This window comes from Oryzias latipes, chromosome 22 (assembly GCF_053564925.1).
Source record: "Oryzias latipes strain Hd-rR chromosome 22, Olatipes_Hd-rR_3.1".
NCBI lineage: Eukaryota > Metazoa > Chordata > Actinopteri > Beloniformes > Adrianichthyidae > Oryzias > Oryzias latipes.
This window is the reverse complement of record NC_136258.1, coordinates 22,237,947-22,255,812: the sequence shown is the minus strand read 5'-3', so window position 1 is coordinate 22,255,812 and position 17,866 is coordinate 22,237,947. Positions and strand designations below refer to the sequence as shown.

Below are 17,866 nucleotides of genomic sequence, written 5' to 3'. Positions count from 1 at the left end.
TTTATCTTAAACTACAATAAATTAGCCTTTGATATTGCTTAGGTGTGTAAATCTTTGTTGATAATTATGTAAACAGTTGCCCAACACAGCCAATGAGCATCAGCGTTTGTAGTGACGTTTTACCCCCTCCTTCAAGAATTGTTCGTTTACTATACCAGAAGATACCGCGGACGGGCGGAAAACACAACTACGTGTCACCGCAGGACTCCACCCTCCCCGGTTTCCTCTAACGTTCACAACGTTCGCCATTCGCTGAAGTCTGCGAAGTGACGCACGAATTTCGCATCGGTACAGCAATGCTAAGCTAAAGTAACAGTAGGCGCGTGTCGTAGGTTCTTATTTTAACACCTTACCTGTCAAATAAACCGTCCTGGCCCGCGTGGAAGACCTCGTTACACTTTTCTCGCATTTGTCTGGGATGTATAAATGGATAGTTGACTCCATTTCGTCGTTGTTTGAGCCCATATCGAGCCAAAACACACCAGACTTACCCGGGGAAAGTATCGATTGCGAGGAGGAATTCACTCGAACCTGCGTGAAAGCTGCTGGACAACGGCTGGGTAGCAGCGCGAGACCGGCAAAACGGAACTATCAGAGGTCGGTAAATGTCAACAAACGTGTAGTCAGATGTTACTTAAATGCATTGTTTTTCGGTAACAAAACTACGCACACTAATTTTGAAAGTCTAACCACGTAAAAAGCAGCGTAACTAGCTAGCATCAAAGTAACACTACTACCAAAACAAGAAATAAAAAAGCTATTTTTAAATCTATTAAAAACCTCTTGCTGGATTCTTAACCGTCTGCTGAAAAAATCAAAAAGACTAAATTTTCTTAATTGTTTTGTTGATAATTCTAGTTTTGGTTGGAGATATACCATTTACTTACTGAAATTAATTGAATTGAATTTTCTTCTACTAGTTTTCCCCAGAAAATGATGCTGGTATAATTAGTCGTTATGTGATTATTTGGAAATCTAGATATTGTAGTAAAGGTGATAATTAATCACAGAAGTGATACATTTATATTTTTAAGTGAGTGATATACAAGTATCCTCTCTCTTAGTACAAAACAAATGTTAAACTGCTTTCTGATACATCTTAATAGGGTTTTTTGACTATTATAAGGTATGCTTATTTAAATATTGTTTTACTGTCACAGTGTTTACGTCACAGAGGATTTCTGCCAGAGCGACCAGATAGAAGCGAAAAGACGAAAGCGAGGTTTGTCAAACATATTTCTTGAAGCTTTAATTCATAAAATCTCTAAAGACGCATTATACGTTTTGTTGCTGATGGTGTTTCAGATGTAGTGATCACCTTTGTGAAGAAGACTTTTGCTGGGGTGACCCGTCTACTCAGGCTACATAAACCTCCTACATCCCAGTGTGAGAAACGGAATGGATATGAAGGGTGGCAGGTGTGTCCACTACACTCAGATGTTGGCTTAGACTCCATTATATTCATGATGATCTGACTAAACGTTTAAAGACCCACTCTAATGAAAATGGTGTTTTTAACATGTTCTGGTAGCATCTTTCTCATAAAGGAGGGCATATATAAAGAAGCTTAAAATAGTATTTCTTTTTTCAAATCATTGGGAATCATGAGCAGGTGGAAAAAATGCCATTTGCTAAAGTTTGTAAAATCTACAATCGTAACGGCCACAAGCTGTCCTAGACGACGACACGTTTTTCTTTTTTATTTTGGCTATAACTGTCATATTCATGAAAAAAAAACACTGGGAAAACTTTTACAATAAATCAAAGGAGGATCAGAGTGGGGCTTTAAATGAAGGTGTCACAACTTCTTAGAAGATATTTTGCATCAAGTGTTGATGCGAAACACTTGACTTGACTTTAAACTTATATCTTATGAAGGTTTTGATCTAGCTAAAAATGCATTTTACACAAAATACTTGTTGTTTGGTACATGATATTCTTATAAAATGTGTCGAACCCTGACTATTATCGTTAATTATCTTTCTCTTCCATTGTTAATCCAGCCTGTCACTCTGATGGGTATTGATGAGCTTCAGATGTCATGGCTCCACAGTACTGAGTCTGGAATGGGTACGTAAACATACATCTTACTACAGAGTAAAAGTACTGTCTGCAAATAATCAGCATGTTTTGTTCTTTTGTCACAGATAAGGCAGTGAGTGGGTTCAATGAGAAGAGCGGGAATAATCCCTTTCAGAGCTCCTTGCCTCCCTTAATGAGGAAATACAGGTAAGTGATTCTGAATTTTAGATCAACTTCATTCATCTTTGATGCAAAAAGCAACATGTTGTCTGTGCTGTATTACTAATGCCGTTTTTTCTTTTTGATTTAAGTGGGACGGCTCTTACTGCAGGGCTACCAGACAGAGGGAGGGACAAGGAGAGGAGAGGCTCTCTCCAGCTGCTGCCTTCCAGACCAGTGTTCAGGGTGGGGACTGCTAACCCTGACCTGATGTGCTCTGCCACTGGACACAACCGCTGCTCTAAACCAAGTCTTACTGTCGAAGAGGTAACTTTATCTCCACCTTTATTTTATGCAGAAGTGCCTTTATATTTACTGTTAAGGGGTTAGATTAACTGCTTTTTTAAAGATGTGTTATAAAATAACACAAACTTGTCAAGATTTATTACCTGGCTCTTTGCTTTCTTTCACCAGGCCATAAAACAGAATGACAAGGAGCACTACAGGCGCTTATTGGAAACAGTGAGAGAAAAATACAGCAAAAGTCAACCTCTACCCTTTAGTCAAACAAAACCACAAGAGTGAGCATCCCCGTTGATTCAAATGAAGGCTGACACGTTTCAAATCTATTGCTGATTAGTCCTGGATTTCTTTTCTGCTTGTAGTGAATTGCTCTCACAGGTTAGCCACAAAACTGAAGCCTCTGGAAAATCTTTTGATTCTGTGTCCTGGAGAGTGGGAAATCCAGGTGGGTCATGTCTCTTGTTTTTTTTAGTCTTAAATAATGACTTAATCCTGTGTGTTCCAGCTTAAAGTCACTACCATAATTGGTTTGTCTTAAGCTTTTTGTTTTACTTTTACTTTCATCTTAGATGGTTTGTCATATTTGCTGCAGCTCTTAACCCTTTGTTTACATTCTTTGGACAATTGTAATTCTTTAACTGTTAACGCAATGAACGTAATTCCAGCAAATTCTGAAGGGAAGAAATAAGCCATGAACTCATATTTCACACTTTACTCAATCAGCTGATTCTGTCATGTTAGAATCAGCTGATTATCATTAATCGCACAAACAGTTGAGGAGTTTCGGTACGTCAAAAGACCATTTGTTAATATGTAGGGGTGTGACGATAACCGCATCACCGCGGTGTGATGACCTCATCCTCGCACTTTTTTTTAAACGTTTTTTTCTTTTCTTTTAAAGTTCTGCATATGGTGCGTGATTGGAACTATAATAAACGCATTAAACACACTCATATTTGCTGATAATTTACTTTTTCTGCTAGTCCTGTCTTCAGACTTCAAGGGCTTCTGGGAGAAACCTTTCATTACTGTTCTCCTTCACTCCCTGCGCCGCGCCTCTCACTCCCTCTTGTGCTGTGCGCGCTCCCTCTTCTTACACACACGCGGTTTCAGCAGCACATACACATCCTCATTCTACAACAGAATTTTCCACCTCGCGAGGAAATACGACAAATTTACTATGTTGTAATTATTAATTTCCATTGTATTCATCATTATTACAAGCTGCGTGCGTTCTTGAGTGCGCAACGCGGCCACCCGCCGGAGGATTTTGTGTTGGGGGGAGGGGGGGGGAATCACACCACGGCTCTTGTAGCTTCATCACAGCGGTGACCAAAAATCCCACACCATCGCGGCTGTACTCCAGAGCGGTTTAATAAAGAATCAGTCACTGTTATTCTGGAAACCTTTTATTACTGGTCTCCTTCACTCCGTAACACCAAATATGAACGCGCACTGTTAGAGTGTGTGTGTGTGTTTGTGTGCGTGTGGGGGGGGGGGGTAACCACGACACCGCGGCCCCTGCTGGTTCATCACCACGGTGATCAAAAATCCCACACCATCACAGCTCTATTAATATGTTCAATCCATTATTCATCATGAATTCCAGCTGAACAGTGATGTTATCTTTTACAGCTGCGCCAAACGTGTTCACACACAGAAACATGTCAGCCACTACAAACAGGTTAGTGAGGTTTTCCTTCAAGTTCTGTCTAAAATGATCAAGAGTTTACTCAAACTTCATCTTTCTTCAGGTGGGGGAGCTTGACCTTAGGTAAATCAGTCACTGGAAGCTTTGAAGACACACACCCTGTTAGATGTGCAAAGGTAGCTGATGCTTTCTTTCCTTTTCTAGCATCTGAACCTGTTTAAATCTCTGCATATCTGGAGGTGATCATGCATGTTTCCTGTGAATAATTGTGTTGCAGGCTAAACAAACGGCAGAGCTGGACCTTTCTGCAGAAGTAGCTACACGGCTGACTTTAGTGGACAGAAGTTCTTCTGCTGGGAGCATTTATGACGCACAACCTTTATACACAACATATGCAAGACACAGTGATGAAGACTTACCAAGGCTGACCAGGGTGAGAGAAAATGTTCAGCTTACTCAGCTGCTGGCAGAAGAAATGCACAGCTTCATCTCCTGTCACTTTACAGGAAATGGCAGCAGAGGTGAGTGGAGCTCTAACCCAAAGTGATCCCAACCGGGTTTTAAGTTCCGCTTTCAAGCTGCGAATCACACAACGAGACCTGGCCACGCTGCAGGAAGGAGGCTGGCTCAATGATGAGGTGACATGTGTGTTAAACTTTGTTTTTGTTTTCAATTGGAAGAAAGGTTTTTTTGTGTCATATTTACCGGTATCAGCTGTGTATTTTATTTTACATTATTTCCAGTTGTGAGAAAGTATTATGAATTGGACTGCAAGATATTAAGTTTGCAAATCTCTGTACATTTTTTTTCTTGTAATGTTTTTTTACATTAAAATATCATCCTTCTTTATAAAGATGTTGATTTATTCAAGGTTAGTGTAAATGTACATTGACTGACGCATGTTTCTCTGTTTTGTGTGTTTGTTTTTTGATTAAAGGTTATAAACTTCTATCTTTCCCTGATCATGGAGCGCTCCTCCGGAGAGCCGAGCAGGCTGAAGGTGTACTCCTTTAGCACCTTCTTTTTCCCCAAGCTGCGGGGAGGAGGGCAGGCTGGAGGGCATGCTGCTGTGAAGCGCTGGACTAAGACTGTCGACCTTTTCCTGTTTGATCTCATTCTGGTTCCTCTGCATCTTGGTGTTCACTGGGCAATGGCTGTAAGTTGATTCACCACAGTAGAAACTGTTTATTTTTATTTTTACATAAATCTATTTTAAAGACCCACTCTGATGAAAATTGTGTTTTTTTGGGTGTTTTAATGTGTTCTTGTAGCATTTTTCTGATGACGGAGGACATAAAAAAACAAAATTAAGCTCAAATTGCATTTCTAAGTATTTCTTTATTTAAATCGTTGTGAATCGGGAGCAGACAAAAAAAAAAATACCAAGCCCCAATGTTTGAAAAAGATCAAATCTGTTCTGCAGAAAATGTGTTGGGCGTACCACAAACTCCCTGCTCTGCTCCATTCAGAAGCATCCACTTGCAGACAAATAGACCCATGTACGTCTTTGTTTTCCTCGCCTGAGCTGACTTCTGGCTCAAAGCTTTAGCTCCAATAGTGTTCACCATTGTTGCTGCAGCAGTAATGTTAGGATGAGTGTGTCAGGGGCTGTAAGCTAGCAGGAAAACGTGTATACGGAGAGCTCTTAGCAAACGGGAGTGTGGTCCCGCCCACAACTCAGAAGTGAATTTTAATCAACTCCTGCCGCTTTGCTAAACCTAGAAAACGACAGGTTTTATTTTTAAAATTTGACTAAAACAGTTTGATAATAAGTAAAAGAACCCTGAGAACTCTTTTGATATGGATCAACAGAGGATCAGAGTGGGACTTTAAAATAAATTGACACTATAATAATTTGAGCATCAAAATGGGAACCCACAATAAAGATCTCCATGTCCTGATTAACATTTTATTCTTAGGTTATAGATTTCAGGTCAAAAACAGTGAAATCATATGACTCGATGGGTCAGAGACACGATGACATCTGCAGTCTACTTTTGTGAGTCCTTTGCTTTTATTTGTGTCTCATGGATCCATTCTTTGGCTGCTTGAGAGATTTTGTTTTTTTGTGCTTTGAAAATGTCTTGTATTTAATTCTTTTGCAGACATTACATTAAGGAGGAGCACAAAGCAAAAAAAGGCAAAGAACTGGACAGTGCCAAATGGACGATTGGGAGCCTAAAGGCCTGTGTAAGTAAACCCATCAAGAACCACATGCGGTTTCCTGTCACTGTGACATTAATGACCTGTGGTGTTTGAACAGGAAATTCCCCAGCAGAAAAACGGGAGCGACTGCGGTGTTTTTGTTTGTAAATATGCAGACTTTATTGCAAAAGAAAAGTCCTTCACCTTTAAGCAGGTACCTACATTTACTTCTATAAAAGTAGTGTTATTGGGGTTTTGTTAAAAGATTATTGTCCTGTGTTTTAAAGCACATTTTCCCACAAAGTTGAAACTCCTAAAGGAATGTTGACTATTTGTTAAACTTTAAATGCAAATTTGAATCAAATTGAAAATATCATCTTTCTTTTTCAGTGCCACATGCCTCTCTTCAGGAAATTAATGATTTGGGAGATCCTCCATCAGAAGCTGCTATAAAGGGTTGCACTGAAAAGGTCCTTTCAGTGGGATCATCAGATTTGTACACGGATGTCATGAAGAATGAATGGACCAAAGAGTTGGACTTGACTGGTTGAAATTTCATCCAAGAACATACAAGCAAAACACTAGTCTTAATATTATGTTTGTCTCTTCCCATGATGGGGACATTAAACACCATTATCTGAATGAATTAGAGATTCTTGCCGCGTGGTAATGGGTTGCGCAAACTTTGGCACTACTGACTGAATGAATGGCTTTTTATTGACTTAGTTCAAGTTAATGTTCTGCCATAATGTGTTGCTAAAAGTGCCTTTAGCCCTCTAACACATATTTTAAGTGTGCGTAAGATATTTGGGATAATGTTTAGATTTTTGAGCTCAGAGGAGCCAGACTCACAAGTCAATAAATACAATTGCTGCAGTTCACTGGTGTTGCTTTCTAATTGTTTTCCTTCCAGGAAAGTTAAAGTGGAAGGAAAACAATGACATTACAAAAGATTAAATACTTTTATGTTAGACAGACGGTGAAACTTTGGAGACACTTGATGTTTGGATGTTCATTTCTGAATAAAAAGCATGACTGAGAGCTTAACATTTATTTATTAATTTTCTGGATGAGAAATTGCTTTGTGTGTAAATGTTTGTATAAAGTTGTACTTCCAAAACATGTAGTCGGAGTTTTTTTTTTTGCCAAATTTAATGCAGTGTCATTTTATAACTAAATTATTAATTAAGACTTTATTGTAAAATTACATTAATTTTCATCCAAGTAATGGTCTTTTTGCAGACATTTCTACTAGGACATTTAGTAGAAATTGTGAATTAAAAAGCATCAATACTTTTTCATTAAAAAAATGATATTTAGTAAATGTTGCTAAAAAGATAAAACACTGACTTATTTTATGATCTATTCTTGGAGAATTTTTTTCTTATTGTTAAAAATGGCTGATAATTAAGGGAAGAATACATTAAAAGTGAGGTATTTTGATCTCAAGTTTATAAAAATTACTGGTTTAGGTATTTCTTTAAAAAAAAGGAGGGAAAATCTCACCGGAAGCGGAAACGTGCGTCATTTACGTCACTCCATAGAATATTGGAGAAGGTCGGTTAGGTGGCTCGGTCGGTGTGCGCAGCGCTTAGTTAAATTTAGTGATCTCGCGTGTTACGCTATCATTCCTGTTAATCCTTATCAAATTTCATAGTTTCAAAATGAGTGACACCGAAAAAGAATTCAAGAAAGAGGTGAGTTGATTATATTCGTTTAAAACATCTGCTTGGATGTGATTAGCTTACGAAGCTTAACTAGCTTAGCATCACGATGCAGCGGTAAACCTTTGATCGAAAACACTGTAAAATATTTAATACCTACAGTCACATATTTACCAAGTTTATTTGTTTTTTGCATTTTTTAAATATATTTTCGTGTTAAATTTGTATTTCTAGCTGTAAATATGTATATTTATATCAAATAATGAAAAACCATGCGGCCTTCAGCCATTTTCTGTCGAAGGTGGCCGCTAAATGCTGCTAGTACCTTGTTATCTTAGATGTAATTAATTGTAAAGTTAAAATGAAAATATTTTGTCTTTACATTATTTAAATGTTATCTAAAAACTGTTTAAGCTAATGCAACATTTTGTTGTTTTTTCTTGTATTTTGTTGTTTTTTCTTTTTGTTTTTAAACGAAACTCAACATGCCTTATCACCCTTGTTTGTTCTTTGTCAAGGTTGAGGTTGGAAGAATGCAAAAGGCTCAAGATGTGAAGTTTTAAATGTTTGAAGCTGATGGTGTTGATGCATGCTAATGTATTGGAGACTGAACAGAAGCGATCAAGATCTGACCCCACTTCTAGTGTTGTTATTGGCGATGGGATGGTAAAAATGGGGAAGAGGAAGAGGAAAAAAGAAGTCAGAAATTCAAACGGAAGAAAGAAGAAATGAAGGGTTGTTATGAAGTAATGAAGTTAAGATCAGAAGTATACCTGGGTATGAGTTATTTCCTAACAGTCTGTTTGTTGTACTCTTTCACCCTGTTTCTTTCTCCTTAGCATGCTTCCTTTTTTCTTCTTTTTATCAGACACATCACTGATCAATCCCTCCATTGTTGTAGATTTCATTTAAATCCAGTCTCTCAGCTAAATTATTTATACATTTTGTCTTTGTTAAAAATTCATTTTAGTTTACTTTAAAATATTTTTAAATTTGTAAAACAACATGAAACACTACTACTGGAACATTTGAGGCGCAAGCACCACCTCTTCTTGTGCTAGTAATTTTATTCTTTGTTGTAGATTTTTTTTCCGACACCTGACTTTAATTTCTGCTCTGATCAGGATTCGAGAGGTCACTCGAGGAGTGCATCCCCTCGGGGTTCTGCTAAATCTACTAGCCACTCACCAGCGCGTTCAAAAGATGGCTCCCACCATTCGAGGTCCAGATCTCGTTCTCGTTCAAGATCAAAATCTAGGTATAACAGTTTCAACTGTTCCTTTCTGTTTTAAAGCTTTTTTGTTTTAAATAATGTGTTTTGATTATTAAATAATTTTCTTTTTTAGGTCTCGGTCTCATCGCAGTTCGCGCAGGCGCTACTCCCGTTCTCGTTCCCATTCCCGTCGCCGGCGTTCCAGAAGCCGGTCTCGTAGCTCAGACTACCGCCGGCGACATAGGAGCCATAGCCGCTCTCCGATGTCAAATCGCCGCAGACATATTGGCAACAGGGTAAAATGTTTGTCCACTGAATTGGTATTTTTCTCTATATATATAAATATTTCTTAAGTAAAGTCATGAAGCGTTTTATCTTTTGTCTCATCTTTTCCTTCCATGTTCTTATCCCACAGGGGAACCCGGACCCTAGCTGCTGTCTGGGTGTGTTTGGTCTGAGCCTGTACACCACAGAGAGAGACCTGCGCGAAGTTTTCTCCAAGTACGGCCCACTGAGCGAAGTGAACATAGTTTATGACCAACAGTCTCGTCGCTCGAGGGGGTTTGCCTTCGTCTATTTTGAAAATTCTGAGGATTCCAAGGAGGTAAAAAAAAAGAAACTGAACCCAAACATGTGTATTTTTTATTAATTTAATCGTTTAAAAACATTAGTTGCAATGATTTGTTCTAGGCCAAGGAGCAAGCTAATGGAATGGAACTTGATGGGCGCAGGATCCGGGTGGATTTTTCCATTACCAAAAGAGCCCACACGCCAACCCCTGGAATCTACATGGGACGTCCCACGTAGTGAGTGTTCTAGAATCAGACATATAAAAAAAAATATATCATTTTTGTTGGTGAGGAGTAATAATGACCCTCTTTTCCATTTTCAGTGGCGGAGGCGGTGGAGGTGGTGGTGGTTCTCGTCGTGGTTCAAGAGATTATGACAGAGGGTATGACCGGGGCTACGACAGAGGTTATGATAGAGGGTATGATCGTGACTATGATCGATATGATGATCGGGAGTACCGATCATACAGGTTAGTTTATCGCATTGTAGTACTTCTGTGAAAAAAGAAATAGTTTTGTAATGAGATTTGTTTTGTTGGTTTTAGGCGCAGATCTCCGTCTCCATACTACAGCAGGGGATACCGATCCAGATCTCGATCCTATTCACCACGTATGTATTTTATTTTTAACACCAGTAAAACTGCAGAAATGCTAGTTTTAATTAGTTATGGACTCATTTCATGAAATATTGTTATTTTACTAACTTGTTGACTATTTCTTTGCAGGTCACTACTGAACCTCAGTGGCCATCGGTGTTACTTCTCAATGCTTTTTTTCCTTTTTTTCAGTGTTTTGACCAGATTTTACATGGAAAGTCATTTTGGACATGTTGGTATATAAAACATGCGAATGTTTTCATTAAAATGTTACACATAGTCGCTCAATGTCACAAATTTATTGTGGGAAAACAGTGGATCATGTGAGAACCGGTCATGGTGTGGATCAGGTGTGCCCCTTATCTCCTAAATAAGTCTTTTTTTCTTAAAGTGGATATAAGACAGATATTTGTCAGGGAACCTGTTACCATGTGTAAAATAAATTGCTGAATTTGTTAAACATTCGCTCTACCGATTTTCTTTTTATCTCACGCATTTTTGTCACTTGTTCTTTTTTTTCCTTTTTTTTTTTTTACGATAAGTGTCATGGTCCTAGTTTGTCATATTTTAGATGTTGTTTGTTTTATTTTTTCTTTGTTTTTGTACACAAGTAAATAAAGTCAATAGCTGTCATCCTGTTGCCAGTGTTGCCCTTATTAAAAGTAAAAAAAAATACAATTTTTATTGTTTTAGCAAAACATTCTATAATTGTAAAATATTTATGTAAATTATCGATTTGTTAATGGTAAGAACAAAGATATACATTTAAAAAAAATGTTAGGTAGACATGCAGCTGTTACTGCTAGTAAAAGTCATCTTATTTTAAAAGCCCCCCTTTTATTCTTACAGTCTAAATTTAACATTATTTACAGTTATGTAACCCTTGTGCTGTCCTAGGCACTTTAACATTGGGAGTTGGGTCATCTAGACCCTACAAGACAGTGCGCTGAACCTTTTTCTTCAATGACTTGTGATCTTCACTGGTGTCCATGGATTACATGAAATCCTCTTCACCTTTTTGCACCTTTGTCATGGTAGGGAGAACACATCAATGTCAGGGTGGGTCATAGGATAGCACAAGGGTTAAAGAGAGGTCAAATATTTCAGAAAACAAAATCCAGTAAGAGTTGTCAAAGTGGGACTGTAAATTTAAACAATGTTACTACTAAAATGCAGACTAATTCAACAATGCAACATCATTAAATTAGAATCTAAAATGAATGTATATTGTAAAAGTTTTTAAACATGAAAATTAAGCTTTAACTCCGTTTGACCAATTGTGCATATTTTCCATCAAACGTGCAACGGCCTGACAAAAATGCACTTTTATCTCCGATATTATGCATATCAGTTATAGAGTATTTAGATATTAAGCCACATAAATGTGATTTTATGTAGGTTTCAACAGTTGGCACTATTGTTATTTTATTCCTTTAATTTCGTCTGCATCATTATAGACGGTGGTTGGCACGCGTCTTACGTAACGTGTGACTCCATCTGACCAATCAGCGTCGTCCTCGTCAAAACACTTCCGCTTTGCTAACCAGTTTGCCTTTCCAGCGTAACTGTCGGTGTGAGCACACATCTGAGTTGAACATCCACGTAGCTCTGAGGCTAAAAACACTCATAAAGGTAACAGACACGTGTGTATTTCAGATGTAGAAAACTTAAGTTATTTGTAACGACTGGAAGACACAAAAATTAGAACGTTTAGTCCTATTTTCTTGTTTGGAGATGGGTGGCTCCTGTTAGTTACGAGCTAATGCTAGCATCATCATGCTGTATGAATGAGCTGCGTCCACATGTCCGCAGTGTTGATAAATATTAATGAAGCCTTTGCTTGGTCAGTTTAGACTAAATTGTCATCTCAATGTTGTAATAAGAAGATGAGACAAACAATTTGTTAGTTAAATCAATTCTTGCAGATGCCTCCGAAAAAGACCGAAGCCCCGAAACAGCCTCCATTAATCGGTCGGTTTGGAACATCTCTGAAAATTGGAATTGTGGGATTGCCTAATGTTGGGTAAATGGACATTTGTGGTGACGTTTTGTATGCTTAAATCAGGTTGCTTAGGCTGCTTGACTGTCTGTGAAACCTCTTCATTGTTGCAGAAAATCAACATTTTTCAACGTTCTGACTAAAAGTCAAGCGGCAGCAGAAAACTTCCCATTCTGCACAATCGACCCAAATGAGAGCAGGGTGCCGGTACCGGATGAACGCTACGATTTCCTCTGCCAGTATCACAAACCAGCCAGGTGAGTGTTCTGACAGCCGGCTGTATTTCGGCTGCCCTGGTGGGCCTCGCCTCTGATCCCGTCCATCTCTTCAGTAAAGTTCCTGCCTTCCTGAATGTCGTGGACATTGCTGGTTTGGTGAAAGGAGCTCACGCGGGGCAGGGACTTGGAAACGCCTTCCTGTCCCACATCAGTGCCTGTGATGCCATCTTTCACATGACTCGTGAGTTGCCATTAATGCACCCTTCAGCTTTACGTCGGTTTAGAGTGATTTTAGGGGATTTTGAAACGTCTTTGTATTTAAGGTGCATTCGACGATGAAGATATTGTCCACGTGGAGGGCAACGTGGACCCAGTGAGAGACATTGAGATCATCCACGAGGAGTTACGACTAAAGGATGAAGAAATGATCGCTCCGATTATCGACAAGCTCGAGAAAACGGCTGTGAGGGGAGGAGATAAGAAACTCAAACCTGAATATGTGAGTACAACAACTTTCCTGTTCCCATCTGCATCAGCTTTGGAGCCTGTGATCTGTCATTTCTCCCCTGTAGGATATCATGATGAAGGTAAAGAACTGGGTGGTGGATGAGAAGAAGCACGTCCGATTTTACCATGACTGGAATGACAAAGAGGTATTTATTCATTTCTGTTTTTTCTTATGTTGATTTCTTAGAATCTTACACAATATTTGTCTAAAGTTTCAGATCCAGAACAGTCCAAGTCATGATTTTTCTGACTGTCTCTGCAGATCGAGGTTTTGAACAAATACCTTTTTCTGACATCTAAACCCATGATCTACCTGGTTAATCTTTCAGAGAAGGATTACATCAGAAAAAAGAACAAGTGGTATGTTTGGGATGTTCTAAAAAAACTGATTGTTTAATTATTTTTTTATATATGTGATGCATATATGGGACCTTTTTTATTTTCAGGTTGGCAAAAATCAAAGAATGGGTAGACGTTCATGATCCTGGTGCCATGGTCATTCCCCTGAGTGGAGCTTTGGAGTCCAAACTGCTGGACATGGAGGAGGAGGACAGGGATAAGTATTGCGAGGAACAAAAAACACAAAGGTAAGACAACGGATGCCTCTATACTTCAAACTTTATTCCAACTGTCTGACTTTTTGTCTGTGAAAGCACAGTGCTAGTTTGTTTCACAGATTCCGTTGAAGGTCCCACTCCAATCATCTTTTGATCTATTTTCAAAGTGGTCTTTTAAATTATAATTATGCTGTTATTTAGCCAAAATCAAAAAACCTGTTTTCTAAGATGTGTGTGCCATTTGTTCATTAGAAATTCTCCTCTCCCCGTTGCTGAGAGCTCTCTGTTTACATGTTATCCTACTAGCTTATAGTCCCCACACAGCCCCAAACTAACATTAGTGGTGCAAAAGAAATGGCTAGCAATATCTGAGCTATCCAGCCGCACGGGTTAGAGCCAGATGTTAGGTGGGACGAGGAACATAAAGACGTCCACGGATCTAGTCGTCTGACAGTGGATGCATCAGAATGGAGTGGAGCAGGAAGCTTGTGGCACGCCCACCGTATTTTCTACATAACGGATAAGCTCTTTTTCCGACTCCATTTTTCTTTTTTCTCCTTATTACAACAATTTGAATAAAGAAATACTCTGAAATGCAATTTGAAGGTTAATTTTCTGTACGCATGTCCTCCATCGTCAGAAAAATGCCACAAGAATGCGTTAAGACTTGAAACACAATTTACATTTCAGTGGGTCTTTAAAAACCAAAACTTAAAAGCAATTCAATCTTATATTTTACTCTGACATTTATGTAGGCTTCGGAAAATGGACTTTTGATGATGGGGAAATTATTAAGAGGGGATTTCATTAAGTTTTCACTGTTCTGAAGAGCATCATTGTGAACTATGGAACTAGGAAGGAAGTTTATAAATCAGTGCAGATACCGGTACTTTGAATAAAATAAAGACAGACAATAAAACACTCTAAACACTTCTAAATGATTTTTCTCTGACAGAGACTTTTGGCTACACTGCAGGTTTAATAGTTTTTATATTCCTTTTGTTTTGTTTTTTTATCTCTAGTGTTTTGACCAAAATAATAAAGACTGGTTATGCCGCGCTGCAGCTGGAATACTTCTTCACAGCGGGGCCAGATGAGGTGCGAGCGTGGACCATCAGGGTAAGAAAAAAAAAAAGTAAATATTGACCTAAAATGTTAAATTCGTATGTAAGACTTTTTTGTAATTGAGCTGATTGATCTTTTTAGAACCAAGCTCATTTGAAGTTAATGTAATAAAAGCAGTTGTGAGGTGTTTCTAAAAGATCCGTTTAAGAATTGAATGCAAGATTTATAATTGTATGTGAATTAAATCAAAAGCAGAGGAATAATAAATAAGATCATATACAAGACATGTGTCAAACTCAATGCCCGCGGGCCAAATGTGGCCCGCCATGGCATTATATGTGGCCCGGGAGAGCATAAGTAAGGGTTAATGGCGACAAAGTGTGCATTATCACTTTTTAACACGCCGTGGAAGCCTTCACTTCGGTCGGTTGCTTTCGCGGAGTGCGTTAAAAAGTAATAATGCATACTTCGAAGGCCATTAACCTGCTTATATCATGGTCACTTACAAAAGAAATAAATAGTAACCAGTTTTAGTCCTTAATTCTTTTTTTTTTTTTCCGATTTGGATTGCTTTTCTCACAAAAAGTGGACTATTTGTTACGTTGTGCAAAAGTCCGCCTCGCGCCGCACCACCGCTGCAGTCAAGATTCTGTGATTATAAAGCGATATATACATGCTGATCATCCCGATGGGTTGAATAAAGCATCAGTTCAGAGAGAAAGTTCACCTTTTACCGCTTGTTTTTGTCCAAATGATGAAGCTAAAGGTTGTTTTAAAGAAACCGGCACATTGATACAAAACTTTTTTCACCGTGCGGTTATCCTGTTGTATATCACTTTTTAATGCACACCCAGCAGCAAATCAGAATAGAGTATTCACCCGGGCCGTGGTATAAAAGTTTTTAATTTCTTGAAATAAAAAAAAAATTGGTGTGTATTTATTCATATCTAGGGGGAATCTGACTTGAAATATCAGATTGGGCAACTTTACATTAGGACTTAAACACTGTGCATATAACCTAACCTCACAGAATCAAACTTAAAAGGATTTATGCTAAAGTAACAAGCAAACACATGTTTTCTATGCAACTGTAATTGTCATTTTAAAAAGTTACAATAAATAAATAATGAGTTATTTAACATTAAGTAGTAGTTACATTTATTTTTCATACATTTAGTGACATTTATAAGTTATATCTGGCCCTTTGAGGACAGACACTATGCTGATGTGGCCCTCGGTGAAAATGAGTTTGACACCCCTGACATACAACATATGATCTTTCAATGATGATCTACAAACCCTTGGAATAAAAACAAGTTTTAACCTAAATAAAATGAATAAATATGTAATGGTACTGATGTACTTTTGAATTATATTGTGCTCCAACAGAAAGGTGCCAAAGCTCCTCAGGCTGCAGGAAAAATCCACACAGACTTTGAGAAAGGCTTCATCATGGCTGAGGTGATGAAGTACTCCGACTTTAAAGAGGAGGGCAGCGAAAGTGCAGTTAAGGTTGGTGTTTGGACGGGAGCTCGTTGTGTTCCCGCCCGTCTAACATTCTCCTGTTCAATTCGCGGTTTCATCTGAACCTCATCCTTTCAGGCTGCTGGGAAATACAGACAACAGGGCAGGAACTACACCGTGGAGGACGGCGACATTATCTTTTTCAAATTCAACACACCCAACGCACCCAAGAAGAAATAACAGCCTTTTTACCTGGGGAGGAACTCTCAGTACAGTCTAGTTGAATCCCAAGGAGTTGTGCGGTGTTGGTTTTCACTCTTCTCTTTTGAATTTTGAGTGGTCGTGGTTCTGAGAACAGGTAAACGGACTTCCAATTTCCAAACCAAACCTGTCCGTCTGTCACTTAAACTGTTTAACTCTACAGTCTGAGGGAACAACTTAGGTGAGCTAAGAGTGTGAGTATAAATTTAGTGTGGTAGAAAGGAAGCCACTGTTTGTTCTGAAGTTCCTGACTATCATGAAGGTCATCTGCTTTTCTTTTTCTGTTCATTTGTAAGTATTTAAGACCAAATGCTCGCCATGAATTGACACCAGAATGATCAAATAAGTTTTATTCAGCCGTTTTCTTTTCCAAGCTCACTTCTTCTGATCTCCTTTATTACATTTCGATTGTGACTCAGTTGATTTAGCAAATTTTAAAATAAATAACCAATAAAACGTCACAGAATTATTATTATTTTTTTTTATATAGAAAAGAATGAAAACCATCATTCCTTGTATGGCTGAGGAAAATGCTGTGCTATGAGTTTTTAAAAGAGCAAGTCTGGCCTTCCAAGCAGTGCTTGATCAAATGCCCAAACTGAAATGTTAGATAAGCTGCTTTTATGGACTCCTTTTTGGTTTAGAAGAAAAACACTTTTTCACGTTAACCTCACCCGGCCGGTTGGGTCTGTATCGGACTGCAGAACAGAAAAGCCACTGATGTAGGTTCTGGCTGCATCCGCTGTGTGAATGTGTTTATTTACGCTCGATCACCTTTCAAACCTCCTGGCACATCCTGGATTCAAATGGAGAAAAAAAAAAGTAATGTCAGCTGATCAAGGTGCATGTGCCAATAAAAAAGAGGGAACAAAATCTGTTTTTTTTCTCTTATTTTATTTTTATTAACTACTAACAAAAACGAGGTCATGCTAAAAATGTGCTTTTTTTGTGCCGGAAAATTTCCTTATTTTGAAGATTAAAGCAAAAGAGAACAAGTACTGGAGCTTGAAGCTCTTTTACAGCAAAGACTATTTAAACTGGGCTAAATAGTGGGTCTAGTGGTTAGCACTTCCATCACAGCAAGAAGGCGCTGGTTCAAATCCCAGTTGAGTTCTTTCTGTGTGGAGTTTGCATGTTCGTGTGTATTTATGGTCTTTTTTTTTTCCAGGCACTCTGACTTCCTCCCACAGTCCAAAGACATAATAATGACTTTGGGCCGCAGTTTAGCTCAGGCGGTAGAGCAGATTGTCCAGCAACTGAAGGGTCGGCGGATCGATCCCTGCTTTCCTTAGCCAGCTGTCGCCCCCCCGAGCGCGGCTAGCCTGCAGCTCACCGCCCCAACCCCCCAGGGATGGGTCAAAATGCGGAGCAGAATTTCTCCATTGTGGGATAAAGTATCAATTATTGATAAATTGTCCCTTTTGGTGTTTGTGGCCCTGGATTGGACTGGTAAACTGTCCAAGATGTACCCCA

At 38.7% G+C, this 17,866-nt stretch overlaps 3 protein-coding genes across 6 annotated transcripts; all 3 read left to right on the top strand.

Annotated features, from left to right (window-relative positions):
• Window positions 1–160: 160 nt before the first annotated feature.
• Window positions 161–7,400, top strand: senp2 (SUMO specific peptidase 2). The gene is made up of 17 exons (XM_011490259.4): window positions 161–597; window positions 1,161–1,222; window positions 1,306–1,418; window positions 2,004–2,070; window positions 2,148–2,229; window positions 2,334–2,508; window positions 2,656–2,762; window positions 2,847–2,929; window positions 4,120–4,168; window positions 4,239–4,311; window positions 4,413–4,568; window positions 4,642–4,773; window positions 5,073–5,291; window positions 6,055–6,134; window positions 6,241–6,325; window positions 6,399–6,494; window positions 6,671–7,400. The coding sequence occupies exons 1-17, from the start codon at window positions 419–421 to the stop codon at window positions 6,731–6,733; spliced, it is 1,821 nt and encodes a 606-aa protein (XP_011488561.1). The 5' UTR covers window positions 161–418; the 3' UTR covers window positions 6,734–7,400.
• A 403-nt stretch (window positions 7,401–7,803) lies between these two features.
• LOC100049284 (transformer 2a) lies at window positions 7,804–10,955 on the top strand. Of its 3 annotated transcripts, XM_023951232.2 has the most exons (9): window positions 7,804–7,977; window positions 8,463–8,721; window positions 9,069–9,202; window positions 9,291–9,453; window positions 9,573–9,761; window positions 9,848–9,963; window positions 10,050–10,196; window positions 10,272–10,336; window positions 10,452–10,955. In XM_023951232.2, the coding sequence occupies exons 4-9, from the start codon at window positions 9,421–9,423 to the stop codon at window positions 10,460–10,462; spliced, it is 561 nt and encodes a 186-aa protein (XP_023807000.1). In that variant the 5' UTR covers window positions 7,804–7,977; window positions 8,463–8,721; window positions 9,069–9,202; window positions 9,291–9,420; the 3' UTR covers window positions 10,463–10,955.
• Window positions 10,956–11,819: 864 nt separating this feature from the next.
• On the top strand, window positions 11,820–17,266 carry LOC105356914 (obg-like ATPase 1). Of its 2 annotated transcripts, none has more exons than XM_023951847.2 (11): window positions 11,820–11,954; window positions 12,248–12,345; window positions 12,435–12,578; window positions 12,653–12,780; window positions 12,863–13,038; window positions 13,112–13,192; window positions 13,309–13,406; window positions 13,493–13,633; window positions 14,626–14,722; window positions 16,058–16,180; window positions 16,271–17,266. In XM_023951847.2, exons 2-11 carry the CDS (start codon window positions 12,248–12,250, stop codon window positions 16,370–16,372), a joined length of 1,188 nt encoding a protein of 395 aa, XP_023807615.1. In that variant the 5' UTR covers window positions 11,820–11,954; the 3' UTR covers window positions 16,373–17,266. The 2 variants fall into 2 exon arrangements, with proteins under 2 accessions (XP_023807615.1, XP_023807616.1); XM_023951848.2 differs by having other exon boundaries at window positions 11,841–11,954; window positions 12,230–12,345.
• Window positions 17,267–17,866: the final 600 nt, after the last annotated feature.

Bases quoted from the DNA above. Each gene is read 5' to 3' on its own strand.
- senp2 (XM_011490259.4), top strand. From the start codon at position 419: ATGTATAAATGGATAGTTGACTCCATTTCGTCGTTGTTTGAGCCCATA. The intron at 1,223-1,305 runs GTTTGTCAAACA...ATGGTGTTTCAG, and splicing joins AGCGAAAAGACGAAAGCGAG to ATGTAGTGATCACCTTTGTG. The intron at 6,326-6,398 runs GTAAGTAAACCC...GTGTTTGAACAG, and splicing joins TTGGGAGCCTAAAGGCCTGT to GAAATTCCCCAGCAGAAAAA.
- LOC100049284 (XM_023951231.1), top strand. From the start codon at position 7,945: ATGAGTGACACCGAAAAAGAATTCAAGAAAGAG. The intron at 9,203-9,290 runs GTATAACAGTTT...TTTCTTTTTTAG, and splicing joins CGTTCAAGATCAAAATCTAG to GTCTCGGTCTCATCGCAGTT. The intron at 9,478-9,572 runs GTATTTTTCTCT...CTTATCCCACAG, and splicing joins AATGTTTGTCCACTGAATTG to GGGAACCCGGACCCTAGCTG.
- LOC105356914 (XM_023951847.2), top strand. From the start codon at position 12,248: ATGCCTCCGAAAAAGACCGAAGCCCCGAAACAGCCTCCATTAATCGGT. The intron at 12,781-12,862 runs GTGAGTTGCCAT...TTTGTATTTAAG, and splicing joins TGCCATCTTTCACATGACTC to GTGCATTCGACGATGAAGAT. The intron at 16,181-16,270 runs GTTGGTGTTTGG...TCATCCTTTCAG, and splicing joins GCAGCGAAAGTGCAGTTAAG to GCTGCTGGGAAATACAGACA.